Source organism: Cyanistes caeruleus, chromosome 1 (genome assembly GCF_971803275.1).
Source record: "Cyanistes caeruleus chromosome 1, bCyaCae1.hap1.1, whole genome shotgun sequence".
Lineage (NCBI taxonomy): Eukaryota > Metazoa > Chordata > Aves > Passeriformes > Paridae > Cyanistes > Cyanistes caeruleus.
Genome location: NC_141701.1, coordinates 130262433 through 130281655, shown reverse-complemented (window position 1 = coordinate 130281655; position 19223 = coordinate 130262433). Strand labels below are relative to the sequence as shown.

General features: G+C 37.3%; 1 protein-coding gene across 11 annotated transcripts in view; it reads left to right on the top strand.

The window, feature by feature from the left end:
* CDK14 (cyclin dependent kinase 14) overlaps positions 1 to 19223 on the top strand; it is a 341278-nt gene that overhangs the window by 90002 nt on the left and 232053 nt on the right. For all 11 annotated transcript variants that reach the window (XM_086857927.1, XM_086857960.1, XM_086857948.1 and 8 more), the window contains 2 exons: positions 1714 to 1808; positions 12807 to 12886. In XM_086857927.1, the coding sequence (XP_086714053.1) occupies positions 1714 to 1808; positions 12807 to 12886 (175 nt within the window). The remainder of the gene's footprint in view (positions 1 to 1713; positions 1809 to 12806; positions 12887 to 19223) is intronic.

Here is a 19223-nt window from a genome sequence, read left to right as displayed (position 1 = left end):
ATCTATAATGAAGTGTTCCAAATAATGTAGCAGGAAAAAGATCTGAGAGTTTCCTTATTTTCCTTATGGTAGATTAGTGTAAGTCTACTGATACTTAGAAATTGGATAGCAAAATAATGGGTTGTTCTTTGTATTGGAGAGAGGTGAAAGGGCTCAGTTTTGCAAACCTACATATGTATGTCCTTATGCCATTGAATTGAAAGCTGGAATGTTGATATCAGAAAAACCTGATATAGTTGCCAAAGTGCCAGAATTTTTCCATAGGACAAATGAAGAATAGTTGAATAAAGAGAACATTTGCATTTTATGGCTAATGGTTAATTGGGTGTGGTGGACAAGTTTGAGGCACCAAGTCAGCTTACCTGGGATGCCCCTGCCTATTTAAATAAAAGTAATTTTTAGGGTCAGTTGATTAAAAACTATCAACCATGGCTTAGCAAGAATTTACACACAGATGTGCCCTGTGCTGTAATGTTTGCTTCCTTGCAAAAAACTGATGCATGAATCCTTTTTGTAAATCAGATACAGGATCCTGAATGTGAGGGCACCATGTGTTCAGCTGCACATGGCTCATCCCAGCTGAATTCAGCCTTAACCATGCCACGTGTGCTTGTCTGCTTTTCTTTGTGGCACTTAACAAAAGTACTATGAAATTGGTCACTCTGTGTGATTTGAGTGTTAGTGCTGGCCCTCCAAACTTCCTCTATGATCTTTCGCTTGGTTTAGGACAGGAAGGATATCTGAGCACTGCAATCTAAAAGATGTGTAGGTGATGCTGAGGGCAGCTGCAGGTCAGTTCTTTGCAGTGTCCATCTGGTCTTCGAGAAAAAATAAAATTCCCTTTCCTTCCAGACAACTGGAAAATGGGGAAATGTGGGAAAATAGGGTGCAGTTCAAATAAGTCAAACATTTTGTCAGAATTTCAGAATGGTCAGGTGAATTTCTGTTTTTGCAGAGTTGATTTGCTCTCTGTTAGGACTCTGTAAAAGTGGGGCAAGTATCAACCCATCACAAAGGCCAGCTGAGCTATCTGGCCCTTTGAGCAAGAATCATTCCTTAGCTTGGTTCAGTTTTAGACTCCTCACTTAGGCTGCAAGTGTTAAGTATACATTTTACAACTATGTAAAATGTATATTAAAGTATGATGTGATTATACCCACCTCTGAAGATTGTAATCTTAATTCAGAAGATGACATCATTAAAGATGCTTTCCTCTAGCATTTTGACCACTATCTGAACAATGATTGATTTAATGGGACATTGACTATTAAGGGAAATGTTTTTGGATGGGCTTTAGTCTAAAAAATATGAGAAAGAAAAAATGATTAAACAGCTTTATTACTCTGATTTTGTAGGACAGATTAAGGCTGCTGTTTATATCTCTAAACATGGATAAGATGCTTTAGTTGTTAATGGTCTTTTTCCCTCTATGAAGTGATATATGTGAAAAATAAAACAGAACCATCTCTTTGATTAAGAACAAAATCCTTTTGATAGATCCAGTGATGTAAGTGTATGGTTGATATTAGAAACTACCATCTGGGTTGTAGAACAATTTTTTTTTTTCCCTATTAATTAATTTTTTGTTGTTGGTTACTGAAAACAGGCATAACTATGAGCCTTGATAATGATATTTGGTCTCTAAAGGCTGAATCAAAGCATTTAATGTTATGGGTTCAATGCTGAAAGGTTTTCTTTTTTTCCTTTGTTTAGCCTACAAGCCCTAAGTTTGGAAAAGCAGACTCGTATGAAAAACTGGAAAAACTAGGGGAAGGGTCCTATGCTACAGTATACAAAGGAAAAAGCAAGTAAGTGGTGTTTACTTTTAATTTAATTTTGTGTGTAAGTGAAGATGAGCATGAAGTATCAACTACTGTTGCTGAACATGGATCCCTGTGAATCAAAGTGCTACTGACTGCCACGTGCTCTAGTGAAAGGGGCTGAGACCATATTGCACAGGTAGTAGCATATTGCCTTCACACCAGAACAAGATGAGGTTCTTGTTAATCTGATGTTTTCTTTGCACTTTAATGCTCTATTACATTCTTGGTATCCACACCAAAATAATTTCTAGGGGTAAAAGCAAAATATGCTGTCAAACAGTGTTTCATGATGGTCTGTGAATATATTATATATAATATATATATATTATATATATTCAGCAGTGCTGAATATATGTGATAAGTTGTTAATTTTTGTTTATTGTTATTAAAAACTTTAATAAAACAATGTGAAGGGAATTAATGGAAGTTTGGACTACTCTAGGTTTAGTTTGTTTACAAGAGTTTATTTACAATTGTTGCAACTAGTCTACCTCAAAATAATCTACTTTATACATGTCACATGTCTACTTTATTCAGCCACTTCAATGTTATTTGTTGCAGCTTTTTTATCCCCAAATGCCCTAAGTGCTTTTATATTGCATAAAATAACTCAGTAAACACGCTTAAAATATTCCTCAAAATATTCCTCAACCAGTGGAACCATTCAGAGTTACCCGTTGTGAGGCAGAGTTCTTGTGCCAGTTGACATATTTAATGAAGTTTTCATAATCAGATTTCCAATAATAACAAAGCAGTTCTGAAAGATGGATTTGTTACATGTGATATCTTTATTTAAAAACTTTGGTTAGTCAATGATACATGAGGCAACACTGCCATTCCAGCAGACAATACCATGATGGTCATGGGACAGAATAACTACTGAAAAAAATAAAATGTGTCCTAACATTTTGCAGGGTCATTAACTTGGTTAGGTACTGAAAATTATCTTTTTTCACTGAGTATTTGTAAGGAATCAGAATGAGGGTTCCCTTATCTCTCAATAGCTTGGTTAGGTATTGACAAGCATAATGACAGCTGATAGGAATAAAAACATGTTCTAAATGTAGAAGAAATATTCACACTTCTGCCGTGCCACTGCAGGTATTGTCTTTCACTGGCAGCTTTCTTCAAGGAAATGCTATTACTTTGTGCTGTTAATGGCTCAATTATGCATTACTCTAAGTTCCCAGACATTATACATGTGTAAGCTTTTTATTGAGGTCTATGTAATACGAGAAAACAGTATAGATTTCAGCTTGTGCCTTATTACTGAAATCCTTTAGTGAAATCACAGTGAGTATCTGATGACAGTCAGTCCATATGTCTCGGCTTTCAGTAAGACTGAACTAAGGCTACAGAGTCAGTGGATGTCCTGTCAGTCAATGGAACAGACTGAAATCTAAAAACAAAGCAAAACCCTTCCCTGAAGCTATTGCATTAACAGTGAGCATGTTATAATTGTAGATTGGGTAGAAATACTCATTTTAGTAGAGTTGCCTGCAAATCTGAAAGAAATACTTCAATGATTTTAATGGTACTTGAATAATAAAGTGAAATTACTGGGCACACTACATTCTCTATTATAAACAGCTTGCTCTGAGTAAGCAGTGAGAGTTGTAACAATTATGTACGACTTTGTTCTGTTGCTGCTTTGTAACATCTCTGCAAGGTCTTTAAAATGTGTTCTGAAAAATGTATGTGTAACTAGAGTGTGGATGAGAAGTCATATGCAGAGAGTATTTCTACTGTTATAGTAGTATTCCTATACCTGTTTGAATTTGACTTTTTTTTTTCCCCCACTGAGAATTGAATAATTTCTATATTATCCAGCACTATCCAGATTCACCATGTCCAGTCCAGGCTTCTGTTTCTTGAACTAGAGAGATGAATTACTTCACAGCAGGAAAAGGTTGTACTTACAGAACTTAGGAAACACTACAGGTGTTACCTGCTATTCAAAAGGACTTCTTTGTTGAGGTAATGTAGCCCTGCTACCTCTTCTGTTACCCTGTGAGAAGGTGAGGAGTCTCTGACCTATGTGGTATCCCTGTAGAAGGAAGAGCATCACTGCTGTGAGGTACTCCTGGGGAACAGAGGGGAGCAGATGTGGGCTGAATGCATGGGCCAGCACTGGCTCTGGCCCATCCCTGCAGTACTTAAAAGATGTGCAAGTGTGGCACTTAGGGATGTGTTTTAGTGATGGGCTTGGCAGTGCTGGGTTAATGGTTAGACTCAGTGACAGAGGTCTTTTCCAGCCTAAACAATTCCATGGTTCCATGATTCCATGATTCCATGGTTCCATGGTTCCATGATTCCATTCTGAACCTGGCTGCAGCTTTTCAGGCAAGTTAACTCTGACTGTTTATAGCTTTATCTTAAAATGATACAGGAATAGATAGAGATCTCTTTTTTTTCCCTAAACTCTGATATGGGTGTGTAGGGTGAGACTGTGATATGCATCATTGTGCTCCCCTGCCTACAGACTCAGAGGGAATACAAATGAGCAAAAGAGATCTGTTTATTTTGGTATGTGCCCAGTTTGACAGCTGAAGGATTAAGCTCTCATGGCACTGTGCAGGATGCAGACACATGATGGAAAAGCTGGAGCTGGTAATACACAAGTGGATTTTGGTCAAAATGTTTGAGGATCCCTAATAACCAACTCTAATGGTTGGTTTCTTCGTTTTTGCCAAAATGTTTATGAGATGTGTCCTTAACTGTAGTTGAAGATGGAAAGTTTAAGACTGTGTTGAGCTTTTTGAAAGATGCTTTGTACTCAGAATTATTTTGCTCAGTACTTGTCACCAGTTGCATGTGGCAAATAATAGAGGTTGGGGTTCTTTATGCATTTCCTGAGATACATTTCAGCTTTTAAAATTATTTCCCCTGCTGATCATAATGATGGAATAAAATATTCTTAATCTTGGCATACTGTTTGGAGAGTCTAAAAGATGCATACCCGCCTGAAAGGACACAAAATCAGCCATTCCCTTCCTAAAATTTAAAGTAGTATGTGCTTTCATTCAAAACTTGCTTTCAGATCAATCCTGGCTTTTTGCACCTTGGAGCAGGATAAATGGTAGCAAGCCCTTGTCTTCCTATAAAACCCACTGCTCTTCTATCTTTCTGAGCATCTGTGGTTGTATTCCAGGAAAGTGAAATGAAACGGGCTAATTCCTTTTACTGGATGATGGATTTCTCTTTCTGTAGTCAGATAAAAATGAATCCCTGGGGTGAAGAAGCAGCAGAGTGAAGAGGACTGTGTTATTGAGGAAAGTGAAGCAGTATTCTCTTAGGCTGGGCTCTTTTGTTTATAGGAGAAACAGCCAGGCAGTCATTTTTTTCTGGCTGACAGTTGCATCAATAGGTAAATCTATTTGATTTCATGTGTTGCACGTCAGACGTGTGTAATGAAACTCATCTTGGCATGTTCATTTTCTACTTCCATTCAGGCTAGATTCTCCTATTTTACTTAGTTGTATAAAATCACAAGAGGCTGCTTACTGCATGAAATTCAGATGACTTTGAAGGGACTTATTTTAATGTAAAATTTTGGAGAAGTGGGCTGAGTAATTTACTGATAACACTGTAAAAAATAACGCAAGTTCCATTGACGCTGTATTTGATTAACACCTTGGACACTTGCCATGCAGTAGGTGCAAAGCAATGGGTGGCCTTTGAATTCCTGTGTCATTTCACTGCGTGGCTGAGCTGAGGAAGTGCTGCCTGTCTGTGTGTTGACATGTGTGTCTTCTTGCTGCTGTTGACCTTCTTCCCTCTTGAGCTTGATTATAAATTTACCTGAACATACAGCAGTGATATCTGGCTTGATCTGTGGCACATAAATGTTGATGTGAGTTGTGAGTCTGGAGATGAAGCTGGTGACAGCACAAGGGAGCTGCTGCCAACCAGAGCCCCTTGCAAAGCAGTGTGGAGGCCTTGCATTCCCCTGCTGAGAGCTCTGCATATTGCACTTAAGGGAAAAACCTGTGCTTTTGGCAATTCTGTGTGTTGGCGTGCTTTCCATCCTCTCCCACTGTGCTCGATTGCCCTCCAAGGCAAAGAATTAGAAAAGATTCCCTCAGTTAAAGCGATGTGATCTGTGACTGCTGCTTGCACAGCACGTGTCTGTGTCTGTGAGAGGCATGCCAGTGGTATCTCCACTGTGATCTCTATCTGCTTCTTGAATGTCCATGTGATTTCTTACTGTACCTTTACCTTTTTGGGCACCTTTAATGAATTGCATCTGCTCAGAGTATTGCAAAAATGTGTAGAATTTGTAACAGCTCCATCAGGACATTTTTTGCCTATTTTCCCTAACTTTTAATAAAACACTTGTTCTAATGAATTGTGATCCCTATCCTTTTTAACTATTAATATGAGAAATCAGTAAAACACAGAGCAGAGCACAGTAGAAGCTGGTGCTGTCAACAAGAGCTCAAAGGCTTCAGAGATAGTGCAGTCCTTCCATCCAGGCACCTCTCCCATTTCAGTTCAAAATAGGAATTTTTTGTTTTCAAGATGACTCCAACTTGTACTCAAAGATAAAATGTATTTTTTCAGGGAGCCTGGGTATTTGACATTTTCCTCCATCAAAGGCAGTACCTTTTATTATTGACCTTAAAAACCAATAGGGAGTTCATGGTGCAAAGTTGAGAGAAATCGTGCTCAGGCAGGCATCATGCTCTGTACTGGCCTTGTTTCCATGCTGTGTTAGGCAGCAGGGAGTCTTTGAATAATCAGGGGGAACTACCTCTGTTTGTTATTGGTGTGATGTATTGCAGTGTGTGTTACGAATACAGCTGGCCATAATATTTCATAAATATGTGTGTGAATGGCTGCTCACCAGGAAAGGGATGGTGTGTGTATTTTGATTTTTATGTTTATGATGCTGGAACCTGAGGATGACTGACAGGACTAATTGCTTGTTCTGACTTTTGTTTTTGAAATTGCAGAATTTTTTTTACTTGTCATGAAATCTCCTTGGCTCTTTGATTGTCTTTCATGTTCAATCTTTTGCAAGTGCCATCAGCTTGCAATGGTCAAGCTGCCATTTTTAAGTCATTCCTCAAGCTTTACTCTGTGTCCATGTGAGGTGTTGTTTTCACAGGCTCCCTGATAACTTTCATGTACAACAGCCCAGTTCACAGGAAAGGTTTTCTTCGTGTTATGGCCAATTTATCTAGACTGGTATTTCAAAATTACTCTGATTCATGTTGCCTTAATGACCTAAACTTTCTTAACCTTTTCTTTATTTCTTGAAAATTGTGTGAAATTAGTGTTCTACAAATGAAATCCTCTTTTCATCTGAGGATAACAGATGGCTGGAAAAGGAATACATATTCATGGGTTACAAAAAGTCACTTTATGGTTACCAACTAGGCTTTCTTTTTTTCCCCTCCTCATTTTTTAACTTATTTCCTTTACTGATTTTTGTAGGCAAGTTATGGCATGGGATTGTAAAATGTGTGCATAAATGCTTCAAAAAAATCTCTAGCATTGTAAATCTTTAATAAAAATAATAACTTAAAGTTGAATTAGATAGGACTAATGACAGCTAGATGTGCAACTAAAATGCCATATGTTGGAAAAAATTATTAAAGTAGAGTAAGTACTAAAATAAGTTACTAGAATTCTAACTAGAAGATGAATCATTGACTATATTGGTCATTTACTGAGTGAACTTCTCAGCATTTAAAAGAAAGACTGGGAAAATTTTTCTCCATAGTTGAAGATACAAAAAGAACATCACACTCTATGTGCAGTGCTTCAACCTGGACAGCAGTTTTAGGAGGTGATTTAGTATTATTATCTCACATAGCAAGGGACAAAACTGAAGTAATTCCATTATATTACTTACCCAGGACTGCTCTGGAAAACTTGGTTTAAAAGCTAGGATAGAATATAGTTATATGACATACATGGGGTAGTACCCAACTGGCCATATAGGCATGATTGGGATGGCAGGGAGAATGCTGGAGTACTTTTCCAGCTGCCATTGTGCACCAGAGCAGTTTCCAGGTAGCCGATCAGCGCTGTCTCTCACTGTGACTGCCAATGTACACAGTTCTAAGAGGCCACCTAACTTAAAAGGGATAGCTCTGTGTTTGTCTTCAACTTCTCCTCACAGGAGCATCAGAGGGGTGTGGAGAGATGTGAGGTGAGTGGAGGAGGATGGTGCTCCTCACCCTGCTGCCCTCCCAGGTGACTCCTTCCAGCAGGCATAGGGCGAGTACAGCCCCCGTGCTGGATGAGCTGCTGAGCAGTCTGAGCTGATGTGAGCTGCTGGTGGGGATGAGGGACCTGGAGGTAAACTCTTACCTGCTCCTGTTTAAGTGAGGGATGCCACACTGCTTGTATGAGGCTGCCTTGACTTGAGTTCCAGTGACAGCACTAATTAATAATTCAAATATTTCATCTCTTATGAAACTCTTTGATCTTCTGTTTTTTCAGCCCTAATAAATGTCAGGATTATGAAGTACCTTTAATCCACTGGCTCCTACTAAGACAAGGTAACTTCTGTCTAGGATGTGGTTAAAAGATGGTGGGATTCAAAAAGAGAAATTCAGGGCCTGGGTTAGTCCCCTGAGAATTTACATGATAGGGCTTTAGCAGGACTGGGAGTGACTTTTGTAAACTGGAAATGTAAGTACTTTTTAGTAAGAAAAATATAATATAAACCATGTTTACACTGAACTGTCTTTTATGTTAATGATTAAAAGAAGTATTTCCCTGAATGTGGAATTAGTTATTCGTTGGTAGAATAATCAGAGGTGACTAAACCTACAGTGAATTTGCCTCTGTCAGGTTTCTTCAAAGGAAATTTCTGGCAGAGCCTGGTTTCATTAGCCCCCCATGGTCTGTTTATGACATTAATATCACTACAGAGTAGATCTAACTAGATTTTCTTTTTCTAGGCTTTATCATCAAACTTTGAGATCTTCCTGTAACTGAATATTTAACAATTGAAAGTTACTTTTCTTCATAAGAATTCTTGAAATTTGTATCACAAATTAGAGCATCATCCCAATACCATCTACTGATTTTTCTTTACAGAAGTGTTCCCAAGCTTAGCACTTGCTCAAATTATGAGCTCAACCTCAACTCCAGCCAGTGGTAAAACTCAATATTAAATAAACAAATTGAAATCAGAATTGGCAGATTTTATGTTAATTGACTCTTTTAAATGTGTATATTTAGAACATTTATTTCATCTAAATATATCTGAAGAACTTGAGAAAATAGTGTTATTGTACTCTTGTTCTTTATGTGGCATCATCAGCATTATCCCCAGCAAAGCCAATTAAGTCATCAGTTACTTTATATTCATCAGTATTATATGTTCTTAATGATGCATTAAAGCATTAAATAATTTCCAATCTTCTCTACTTTGTCATAAATGGTCATTTCTTATAAATGTATTTATTTTGGTAGTGCTGATATATGCTGGTTTAGAAAATGCAGAATGACACACTATTTTAGCATTTTTTTGTAATATCTGGCTCATTTGTATTTTTTATGATATGCAGACTTTTACTTTATGCTGCATAAAGTAATTTGGACTAATTTTTATTTTGCCTACATTGCATATATAATCAGAAATTTATTGCAAAAGATTATATAATGTTAAAATGCTGAATTTCCATAAAGTGGAAAACTGTCCATCAGGTGCAGGTGTTTTGCCTAGAGTAAAGTTGTTTTGTGTGATGATTAAAGAGGCTTTAGGACTTTTGTACTTTCTCTGAAGGCTTTTTAATGAGAAAGAGAAAATGAATTAGTTTAGAAGGGAGGATGGCTTAAAAAATAGGAATTCTTTAGTCAATATTGTCCTTAATAGAAGCTAATGAGGCAGTTGACAGGATGGGCATAAGATGATAAGTGTAATCTTTGACACTGTGAAGTGTATTGTTTTGAGAAGGTGTGAAACTGTTTGCTTTGGACAGTGAGTAATAGAGGTGGTTTAATGAATCCTAGATGTTAAAAGAGTCAGCAGTGCTGCCTTTTCACTGTCTAAAGGCAGTCTGCTTGTCAGTTTCTTTACTTGTATTTGAAAATAATGAAAATACTGAGCATGCTTTCAAAGTTGTGGAAGACAAATGTGAAGTAATATCTGGAAGGAGTTCTGCTAGCCTTATCTGATCACTTCTGAAGTCTGCAATGACAGGTATTGATAGGTTGCAGAGGTAATTTTACTCAGGTTTCCTTTTTTCAGTGTTGTTTCTAAGGAAAATACCATATTATTTTGACATGGCATCACAAGTTTCAGGGCATAATTTCATGACATAGCTGGCTGATCCCATGACACATTGCTTCTCAAAACGCGGACCCAGTTCTTATGTGTTTTCTATTGGTTTTTTTCTTTCTTTCTTTTCATGCCTTTATAATTTTTTTAAAATATGATTTAATTTTTCTTGGAGGGGCCAGTCTTCTCTTATTTAAGCTCTTTGAGCAGTCCCATTGTAAAGTCCAGCAGAAATGAGAGCAAATACAGTGCAGTGCAGTGTCAGGAGTGTGTGGCAAGGATTAAGCAGGAGAAAACCATACCATGAGGCAGCCCTTAGCTCATCTCTGCAGCATCATCTCACTGCATCCTGAGATTGCATCAGTGGGAGGATAATTAAAGAACATGAATATACACCCTATCTCTTTAATTGGTGCTTCATAATTTCTCACATCTCCAGTTTTATATGCTCCTGCTTATAGAAAATTAAATGGAAAAAAAAAAAAAGATTTTAATGGCAGAGTAGTAAATGTTAATAAGGAGGCTGTTGTATTATGGAAATTATAGATTGATATATTGGAGGTAAATTATATTAAAGAGGAGAATGAAATCCCAAAGGGACACTACTTGAGACTAGTTTGATTATTTTGATAGTACTGAGAGTTACCATGATGTCTGTCAAGATAATGACATGTTCAATGACAAAGGGGCAATGATAACTAAAAAGCACAGCTTACCTACTGTGTTTAATTGTGAATTTTTTGAAACTGTTTCCATGGTATTGCTATTTGTGATTTATATTGGTCTTCATGAACCAATGGAATGTAGAACTTCAGATTAAAAAGATCATAAGCTATCCAATACTGCATGTTTTTTGTCCTTCTCTATCAAGGGATGCTGTATCCCTGTTTCCTTAATACCTCTTTGATGTGTTTTTTCACTGTATTTTGCATTGCCTTCTCTGAACACAGCATCTGTCCTGTTCTTTATCTGCAAAATAATCTTGCTTTTCTTGCTTGAATTCCTCCTGCAGTTGTTTCATCTGTCGTAAAATATTTGAGTTATCCAGATATCTAAGTCATATGTATATGATAGATAGGGTGGTGGATTGACAGAGGAATTAAAAGTTATACACATTTATGAACAGCATGTCTGTCATCAGTCCTTCTGCTTTTAGTATGGTTCGTTCTAGGGTCTGAGCATGACAGATGAAGTTATTTGAGGCAAGGCTTACCTGTTCTGATGCCCTAAGTCCTGTTTAAATCCAAATAAATACATAAATAATTAAAAAAATATGTAAGGTAATTATAAGGAGACATCCAGGAGAGTTGAGCTGATTATTTCCTTTCAACAGTGACTACTGGCCTGAGACTTGAACTAGTGCCATCCTGAACGCTATGAGCAACTGGAAGGTGATGAGTAAACCATCTCTTAATAACCAGGGTTTCTTGACTTGCTCAGAGTCATTGTGCAGTGTTCTCTATAGGGCTAATGAGTTTTTGGTAATTATAAAAGAGGAATAAGCAGAAGAAACAAGACAGTAGTCATCCCTCACTGAACTCATATAACCACAAAAATTAAAAGCCCAAGGGAAAAGATGAATTCAGAGTCCGTGGTTGTCCATATCATCTTGCTTTGAAAATGTAATACATCTTCTAGGGCCATCCCTCTAGTAGAACAGTAGAGAATTGCCTCCATGACTACAGGAGTGTAAAGGATCCAATGTGTCCTTGAGCTTTGTGGCTGTAAAGGCTAATTTTGCTTTTACATAAACAAACAAACAAACAAACAAATAAATAAATAAATAAAAATAATAACAACAATAACAATAATAATAATAACAATAATAACAATAACAACAATAACAACAACAACAATAACAATAACAATATGTTTTTTATGTGTATTATGTGTTTTTGGTAGTTTATCCTCACCACTGCTTGTCATACATGGGGAGTCTGTTAAAATTTCATGGTATGAGTTTGTTCCTGAAGAGGTTAATGAATATCAGCTTTGTTTCATTTCTGTGAAATTTTATTTGGATAAACTGAACTGAATGGATTTTTTTGCAATGCCTGGAATGAAGTCCATGTGTGGTGAAAATTTGAATGCTAAAAGTGAAACAACCCAAATAGATTTTACACTAAAATGGCCTGTTAAGAACTTTTGTCTCTTGGAGCATAAAATATTTTTAAACATATAAATAGGAGTTATTATAATCTAAAAGTAGCCTGAGCCATGTAGTCAAAAAATGCCTCAGGATCAATCCTGCCCTAGCAGAAAATGTCCAGAATGACCTAAAAATTATTCGTAGCTTTTTGAAAGTTGTTACGATGTGTACCATGCAGTGGGAAGGAGGTAATCAGTGTAAATCTGGATATACTACAAGTGAAATGATTGATGAAAATCATATGCCTTTTCCATTGAAAAGTTTGATCAAATAATGAACAGATATAACGAAATTTTAAAATGTGTTACTTCTTAACAAAGCTTCAGTAACAAAGCTGTGGTAGAAAGGAAACAGACTGACTCACAGAAAACTGAGATCATTTCTTGGATTGCATCTGAGTGTGAAAATATAAAGTTGACATTATGGAAGCTATGAAATACTTCCTACAGTGCTATAAATGAATCACTGGCATTGACAGGAAGAAATTGAATAAGTACATGATAAGAGACAAGTTCTGTTAAGAGAAATACTATTTCTGCTATAATTTTGATTTTTCTAAATTTCTCCTTCCCCTCCCCTCTTTCCCTTTCAGGGTAAATGGAAAGCTGGTAGCATTGAAGGTGATTAGATTGCAAGAAGAGGAAGGAACCCCATTTACTGCTATCAGGGAAGGTATGCGCTCACATTTAGTGACTATATGTGGGGATTTTTTTGCAATTACATTGCGCTTCTTATTTCTGTGCCGTGCTATAGTGAATAGCTTGAGAATTCAAATTACATGGTTACGTTCTCTATTTTGGTGCTTCAGAAACAAAGCCTCTGGTGTGGGAGTTCTTGTTAAAGAACGCAGCTCTGCTTGTGCTTTGGCTCCTGTTAGATTTACTATCTGAGCGAGTACTTAAGAGCATGTTTAGGGTGGGTGTGAGGAGTCACTCTGGAAGATGAGGGAACTGTGTAAGATGCGTTTCTTGCCCGCAGGCAGCACCTAGGATGAAGGTAGATGTGATTTTTCATATAAGCGCAGCATGAAGCAATGACAAGCATTTCTTGATAAAGGCAATCAAAAGATCAGGGAGCAAAACTGCAGGCGGTTTTGAAGCTGTGTGTGGTTTGTAACTAGCTTGTGTTTGTTTTTCCTTCCCCATGGACTCTAAGTTGTGTGGCCTGGGAACGATTCTTATCTAGCATGCTTGGAGATGCTTGTTAAGCTTTCTGCTCCAGTCCTTTATCCTTCCATGTCAGCCTCTCTGGTCCCTAGTGAGGCTGCTTTATCTGAGTCTGTACTGAACTCCTTTGCAGAAATTGCTGGATATGCCTTCTTTGTGGGGTCCTTCTCTCTTAGAAGGCACTAAAAGTGAGCCTTGGTAGAGATATAATAATCAATTTACCGTCATGCTGCTGATTCAGACTCAGCTGAAATTGGTAATGAACTAAAGAGGTGAAACTCTTATGACTTTGAGGGCCCTTTTAAAATTGTATTATCAGAATAATTCCCAGGGTGAGATGAGCCAGGGAGGTAGAGTAGAACATCAGCCCTCACAGGGTCCACAGCTGGCCCTCCACATGAGATGTGAGATGTGTGAGATGTGTGCTTTCATGATGATGACAGCCCCAGACACAGCAGCTGTAGCTCCCCTGTGCCTTGCTCCTGCAGCCATCTGTCTGCTGTATGTCTGTCCCATTCTGGAGTGGGCTGGGCAAAAAAAACCCTCATGTTTCATGTGATTGACACCCCGGAGTTAGAAGTCACTAAACTACTGTGGATTTCCGCCCCAAGATTGTGCATTTTAAAGGTGGTTCTTTCACAAAGGAGAGAAAACCGTGGGTGGCCAATTTATGAAGGAATTTCTGCAGTTCTCTACTGCTTCATCTGAGTAACAATTATTGAATGATCTGACACATTTATTCATAACAATATCTATTTTATCTGTGAGCTGTCTGTCCCTGCAGCTGTGCTGTGATAACGAAGTGTGCAGAGGGTTACAGGTGCAGCTTTCAATATCTGTAATATTCAGTTGCAAGATATAGCAGTCTGTGTTTCAAATATGTTTATTGTTCTTCAGGTTTATAGTTGATATGGTACTGACTTAATGAGAGAATAGTAAATACGGCTTTCTTGTGCCTCTTTAGTGACACTTAAAAGGTTTTTTAATGTGAGCTTGGTCTAGATGGATGTTTATAGTGCTATAAATGTCAAATGCGGTATAATCCATTTTCCTTCATAAATAGTGTGTTGTGTGAGCTCAGTATAAGGAAATATTTGTTAGGAACAAGAACAGAGATTTTTCCCACTTCATATATTAAAAAAATTATAAAGGCACACTTGCAGGAAAATACTTCCCACACTTTGGAGAAGTTTTTTTTTTCTAGCTGTGACTACAATACTCTATTTGAAGCCTGTTAAAATCCTGGTGCTTCAATATTAGTAGAACAAAGGTCTACTAATATTAAAGTCTAGAAAAGCTGTTGAAGTTAATAATTAATACTAATTTAAGTGTGTGGTATCTAACTGATTATGATGGGACTATGTGCATCCATTATATTTTTAAGTCTTCACCTAAGCTGAGCCTAGATCCGAAGAATATTAAGAAAATAAAAAAGTTTTTTCTTGACTCTTGTAGACTCTTGGTCAGGTAGGGTCAGCCTTGGGTTATAGGTTGTATATGATGGGTTTTTTTGGTAAATGAAATCTTGTCTCCTTGGTAGTGAAATTTCATTGAGGAGCTATCAGTATGAGTACAGTGTTGTATGTTTTATGTCATGTAGATGTCACAGATACCTGATATGTAAGATAGGAAAAATCTATATTGATTTTGACTTTTCTGTTGTTGTTGATTTTGATTTTGTCAGAAACAACTATTAGGACCAGAAAAGGAAAGCTGTATTAGGAATGCAGTTTTCAGAAGGTGAGCTCATTGATGTTGTGCCAGGCCTGTAGTATTTGACAGTAACACTACAGCCACTACAGCCATGGGCTTCACTAGCAGGACCTTGGGAAGAAGTTCCTTTCTTCTTGGCAGCATCTAATCCAACTTGGACATGCTGGATTCTGTAATGCATCTATGGCTTCTGGCAGCTGCAAGGGTGGGGGAAAAAAAAATTAAAAAAAAATAAATGCTTCTATGAGCTCTTGAAATTATCTGATAAGTTTGATATGGAAAAACAGTAAGAATGGGACACTGTGTTAAGCAGTTTTCTCTTGATCTTTAATGACTAACTATGGGCTCTAGTGCTATAATTTAGTCTGGGAGAACTAGAACAAGGACAAATACCACTGAAGATGAGATCAACTTCTAATTTCAGTTATCTGAGGAATAGTGTTCCCCTAATGGAAAAATGCATATGTGGTGGTATTAGCCAGAGGTCTGTTAGAGGACATTTCTTTCCAAACTCTTTCATACTGGAGAAACCAGGCAGGTTTCATCTTGACTTATTCCTTATTTTCTAGTTTTCCACCAGTGCAAGGCAAATTCAGGCAGAAGTCTAGTTGTAAATTAAAACTACTGTTTGAAAATTGTTTAACATTTCTCATGGCTCCTTGAGTAAAGCAGTGAAAGAAAATAGCATTCCTGCTTGGTGCTCCTGAGGGGGATGCTGTGTGATGTTAATTAGGGGGAAGTTACAGGCTGAAATCCTAAGCAGTGGTCATGCTGAGGGAATGTTGTAGCTGTCTATGTACAGGGAAGCATATTGTTACTGTTGTGACAGCAGCAGAATGAAGCTCAAAGAAAAAAAAAAGCTACAAAGAAAAAAAAAGAAGACAATTGGGAAAATGAAGGGGATAAATATGGAATGTGTGACTGTGGAGACAAGAGCTAACTTGGTTGAAACAAAAAGTGAAAGGTAAAGTGAAAAACGAACCCAACAAAACAGAAAAACCCAGTAAAGTTGCATAAGGCAAATCAGAGTTAATTTTAAGGCCTGGGAGAGGTTTAGCTGAAGCTTCAACCAAAGCTTAGAAAGTAAGCCTGCTTTTACAGCAGATATGGGTTTATGTCTTCTGCCATCAAAATTACATAGGTTAAAATGAAAATAGGTGAATGTGACATATTTATTGGTGCTGTTCAGCTCTCTATTGAATTTTTAGAACAAAATTTAGAAGTAGCATTTGCTAAATGTTCTTTCGACTTGGCCTGAGTCAGATGTACCATCTTATTGTATGCAGTTTATAGGATGTTTCCTTCTGAATTTAATTCACTTAGTCTGAGATAATCTAATTTACTTCTGAAGAGCCCAAGGATGAAAAAAGAAAAAGGGGGAAAAAAAAAGGAGAAAAAAAGCACAACTGATTTGGTGTATATACCTGAGTGGGATAAATTTATGAGATTTTTTGATAACATATATGTGAGTGATTCAGGCCACCATATTACTGTTGTGGGCTAAATATGCCTGCAGCAGTGATAGCTGAGACACTGTGGAGTCTGAAAGTCATTTACATCCTATTTTCTCATTTAAAATAAATTAGGTAGTATACAGATTATCAAATTATTTGTTTTCTGTATTGGTATTATTGTACTGGTGTTATTGTATTGGTGCAGTTGTGGTTTATTCTTTTACTGTAATGTTCATTATCAACTGTTCAGAAATGGTTCAGCATCAGACTGGAAGTATAAACACACAGCAGCCAGGAGAAAAGTCCCCTGACCTCAACTTTTATCTTAGATATTTCATTCCCTTAATTTCCTGCAATATCATATGTTCATCTAGGCTAAACACTGAACTGTATGGTAGATTCTAATTCTGGAAACAGCTTGGTTTACAGTTCTGTAGTTATCTTTTTTTCATTCTGGGTAATAATGCTGCTTATATCCAGCATGACAAAGATTTGGCTTTCTGGGTATGCATATAGACAAACATCCCTTGGCTTTATCAGCAGCTTGCTTCTGAGGTTAACTCGCTTACTGTGTTCTTTTCTTGGGTAACAAAATTCTTTCTTCCTCATTCCAATCATGAAAAGTTCTTTGAATTTGTTTTTCACTTTGCACCCTTGGAATTGCTGTTTACTATAGGAATGAAACTTTATTCCAGTGTTTTGGTATATCTTAATGATTCATTTCCCATAGGTCTAGATGGTGTTTCAAAGCATCATCCAGTTTTGTAGCTATTTTTGTACTTTGTCATATAAATGCCATGATTGGGCAACTTTCAGTTTGTTTTTCTTTTTATTAATTACTGTATTTACATGTTGTAATTGATATGTATTGATATGATTTCATATGAATGTACCAATTTGTGTGTCACATTTAAAAGTGCTCATGTGACAAAGAGTCTCTACATCTTTGATTTGACAGTTTCTCAGATAATACTTTTCAACTATTTCACTGTCAGAAGTTGTGGTCTTAATGCTATGTATGGATAACAGCATGCAGAAATAAAACAGAAGTGCTTTGGAAGCAGTCTGCTGCATTGGATTATAAAATTACAGAGAATACAGGAACTGATCAATGATTTTTGGTTTTTTTTAATTTTTAAAGAGCAGTTTATCATGCATACTGAATAAGTTTATTTTGTGTGTTAGGGGAGAAAACTTAGTGCATCTGAGTGCCAGTATAAAGCATGGAAGAGAGAGATGCTTAACTCTTTCTTGGCCACAGAAGTTTGCAAAGTGTCAGGCCTCTTCCATCCTTATCTCAGTGTGTGGTAGGAGTGAATCAAGAGGAGACTGCCAAGATGATCAGAGAGATAGAGCACCTTCCCTGTGAGGAAAGGCTGAGAGAATTGGGTTTGTTCAGTCTGGAAAAGAGAAGGCTTAGGAGTTACCTAATTGCAGCCCTCCAGTACCTGAAGGAGTCTATAAGACAGACAGAGAGGGACTTCTAACAAGAGCATGTAGTGATAGGATATGGGGAAATGGCTTTGCACTGACAGAGAGCAGATATTAAGGAGAATTTCTTTGCTGTGAGGGTTGTGAGGCACTGGAACAGGTTGCTCAGAGAAATTGTGGCTGTTCCATCCCTGGAAATGTTCAAGGCCAGCTTGAAGAGGCTCTGAGCGACCTGGTCTAGTGAAAGGTGTCACAGCCTATGGTGAGGGGTTGGAACTTGATGATCTTTAAGGTCTCTTCCAACCCAGTCCATTCTATGATTATAAGAGAAACAAAAAATGAAAACCTGAAATAGTCTCTAAGAAAGAAATGAGAGCTCACATTTATTCCCCAGGATTTCTATTATATATATGATACAGATTATATAAATTATATTTTATATATTATAATATATAATATATAGTTCCCCAAGACATATATTTATACCAGAGAGCCTCTTTGAGGCTGGGAGGTTTTCTACAGCCTACCTTTCTGAAATTGTCAGGCCAAAGGGAATAGATCTTCACAAAACTTTTATCTTTGGAAAATCAAAGTGTAATAACTGCCAAGAAAAGAATACAGGGAAGATCAGGAGTTTGCCAAGAGAAAGCTCTTACCTGAGTGGATGTGTAATTTATTGCCTCGTGTTCCTAACTAGTGCACAGTGGAAAACACTGATTTGTGTTAACAATGCTGCAAGTGATGTAAAGCAGCTGAGCTTTTGTATTATCCTGGAGAAAGAGCAGATTCTGAACCTGTACCTGACTGCACTACAACACATACCATCTAAGGAAGAGCTCCAGAAAATTGCATTCTGACTGAGTAAGTGTAATTCTTGTGACCTCTTCCTGAATTATGACCTGAGTTATTGCAGACACTTCCCAGCTCAGTGATGTGTAGCCTAATGGTCTTTACAACACTGAAGTCAACAAATGACCTCATGGCACTGGTTGGATGACTCATGGTGATAAAACTCCTATTTGCTGTATTAGAGTAGGTCTGGAAGGTTGTATGCCATAGGTCAAGGGCACAGTGAAACAATATCTGCCCATATCTTTTTAAGAATCATTGGCTGATCTATTTGTAGAAGGTAAACATGAAAATTGCAATGAAAATCCTGTTTTTGTCTTTCAGTAAATATTTTTTTTTTTTTAACTGGACAGTAAATCATCCACTTACCTGAGGTAAACTTATTCATTTTATTCA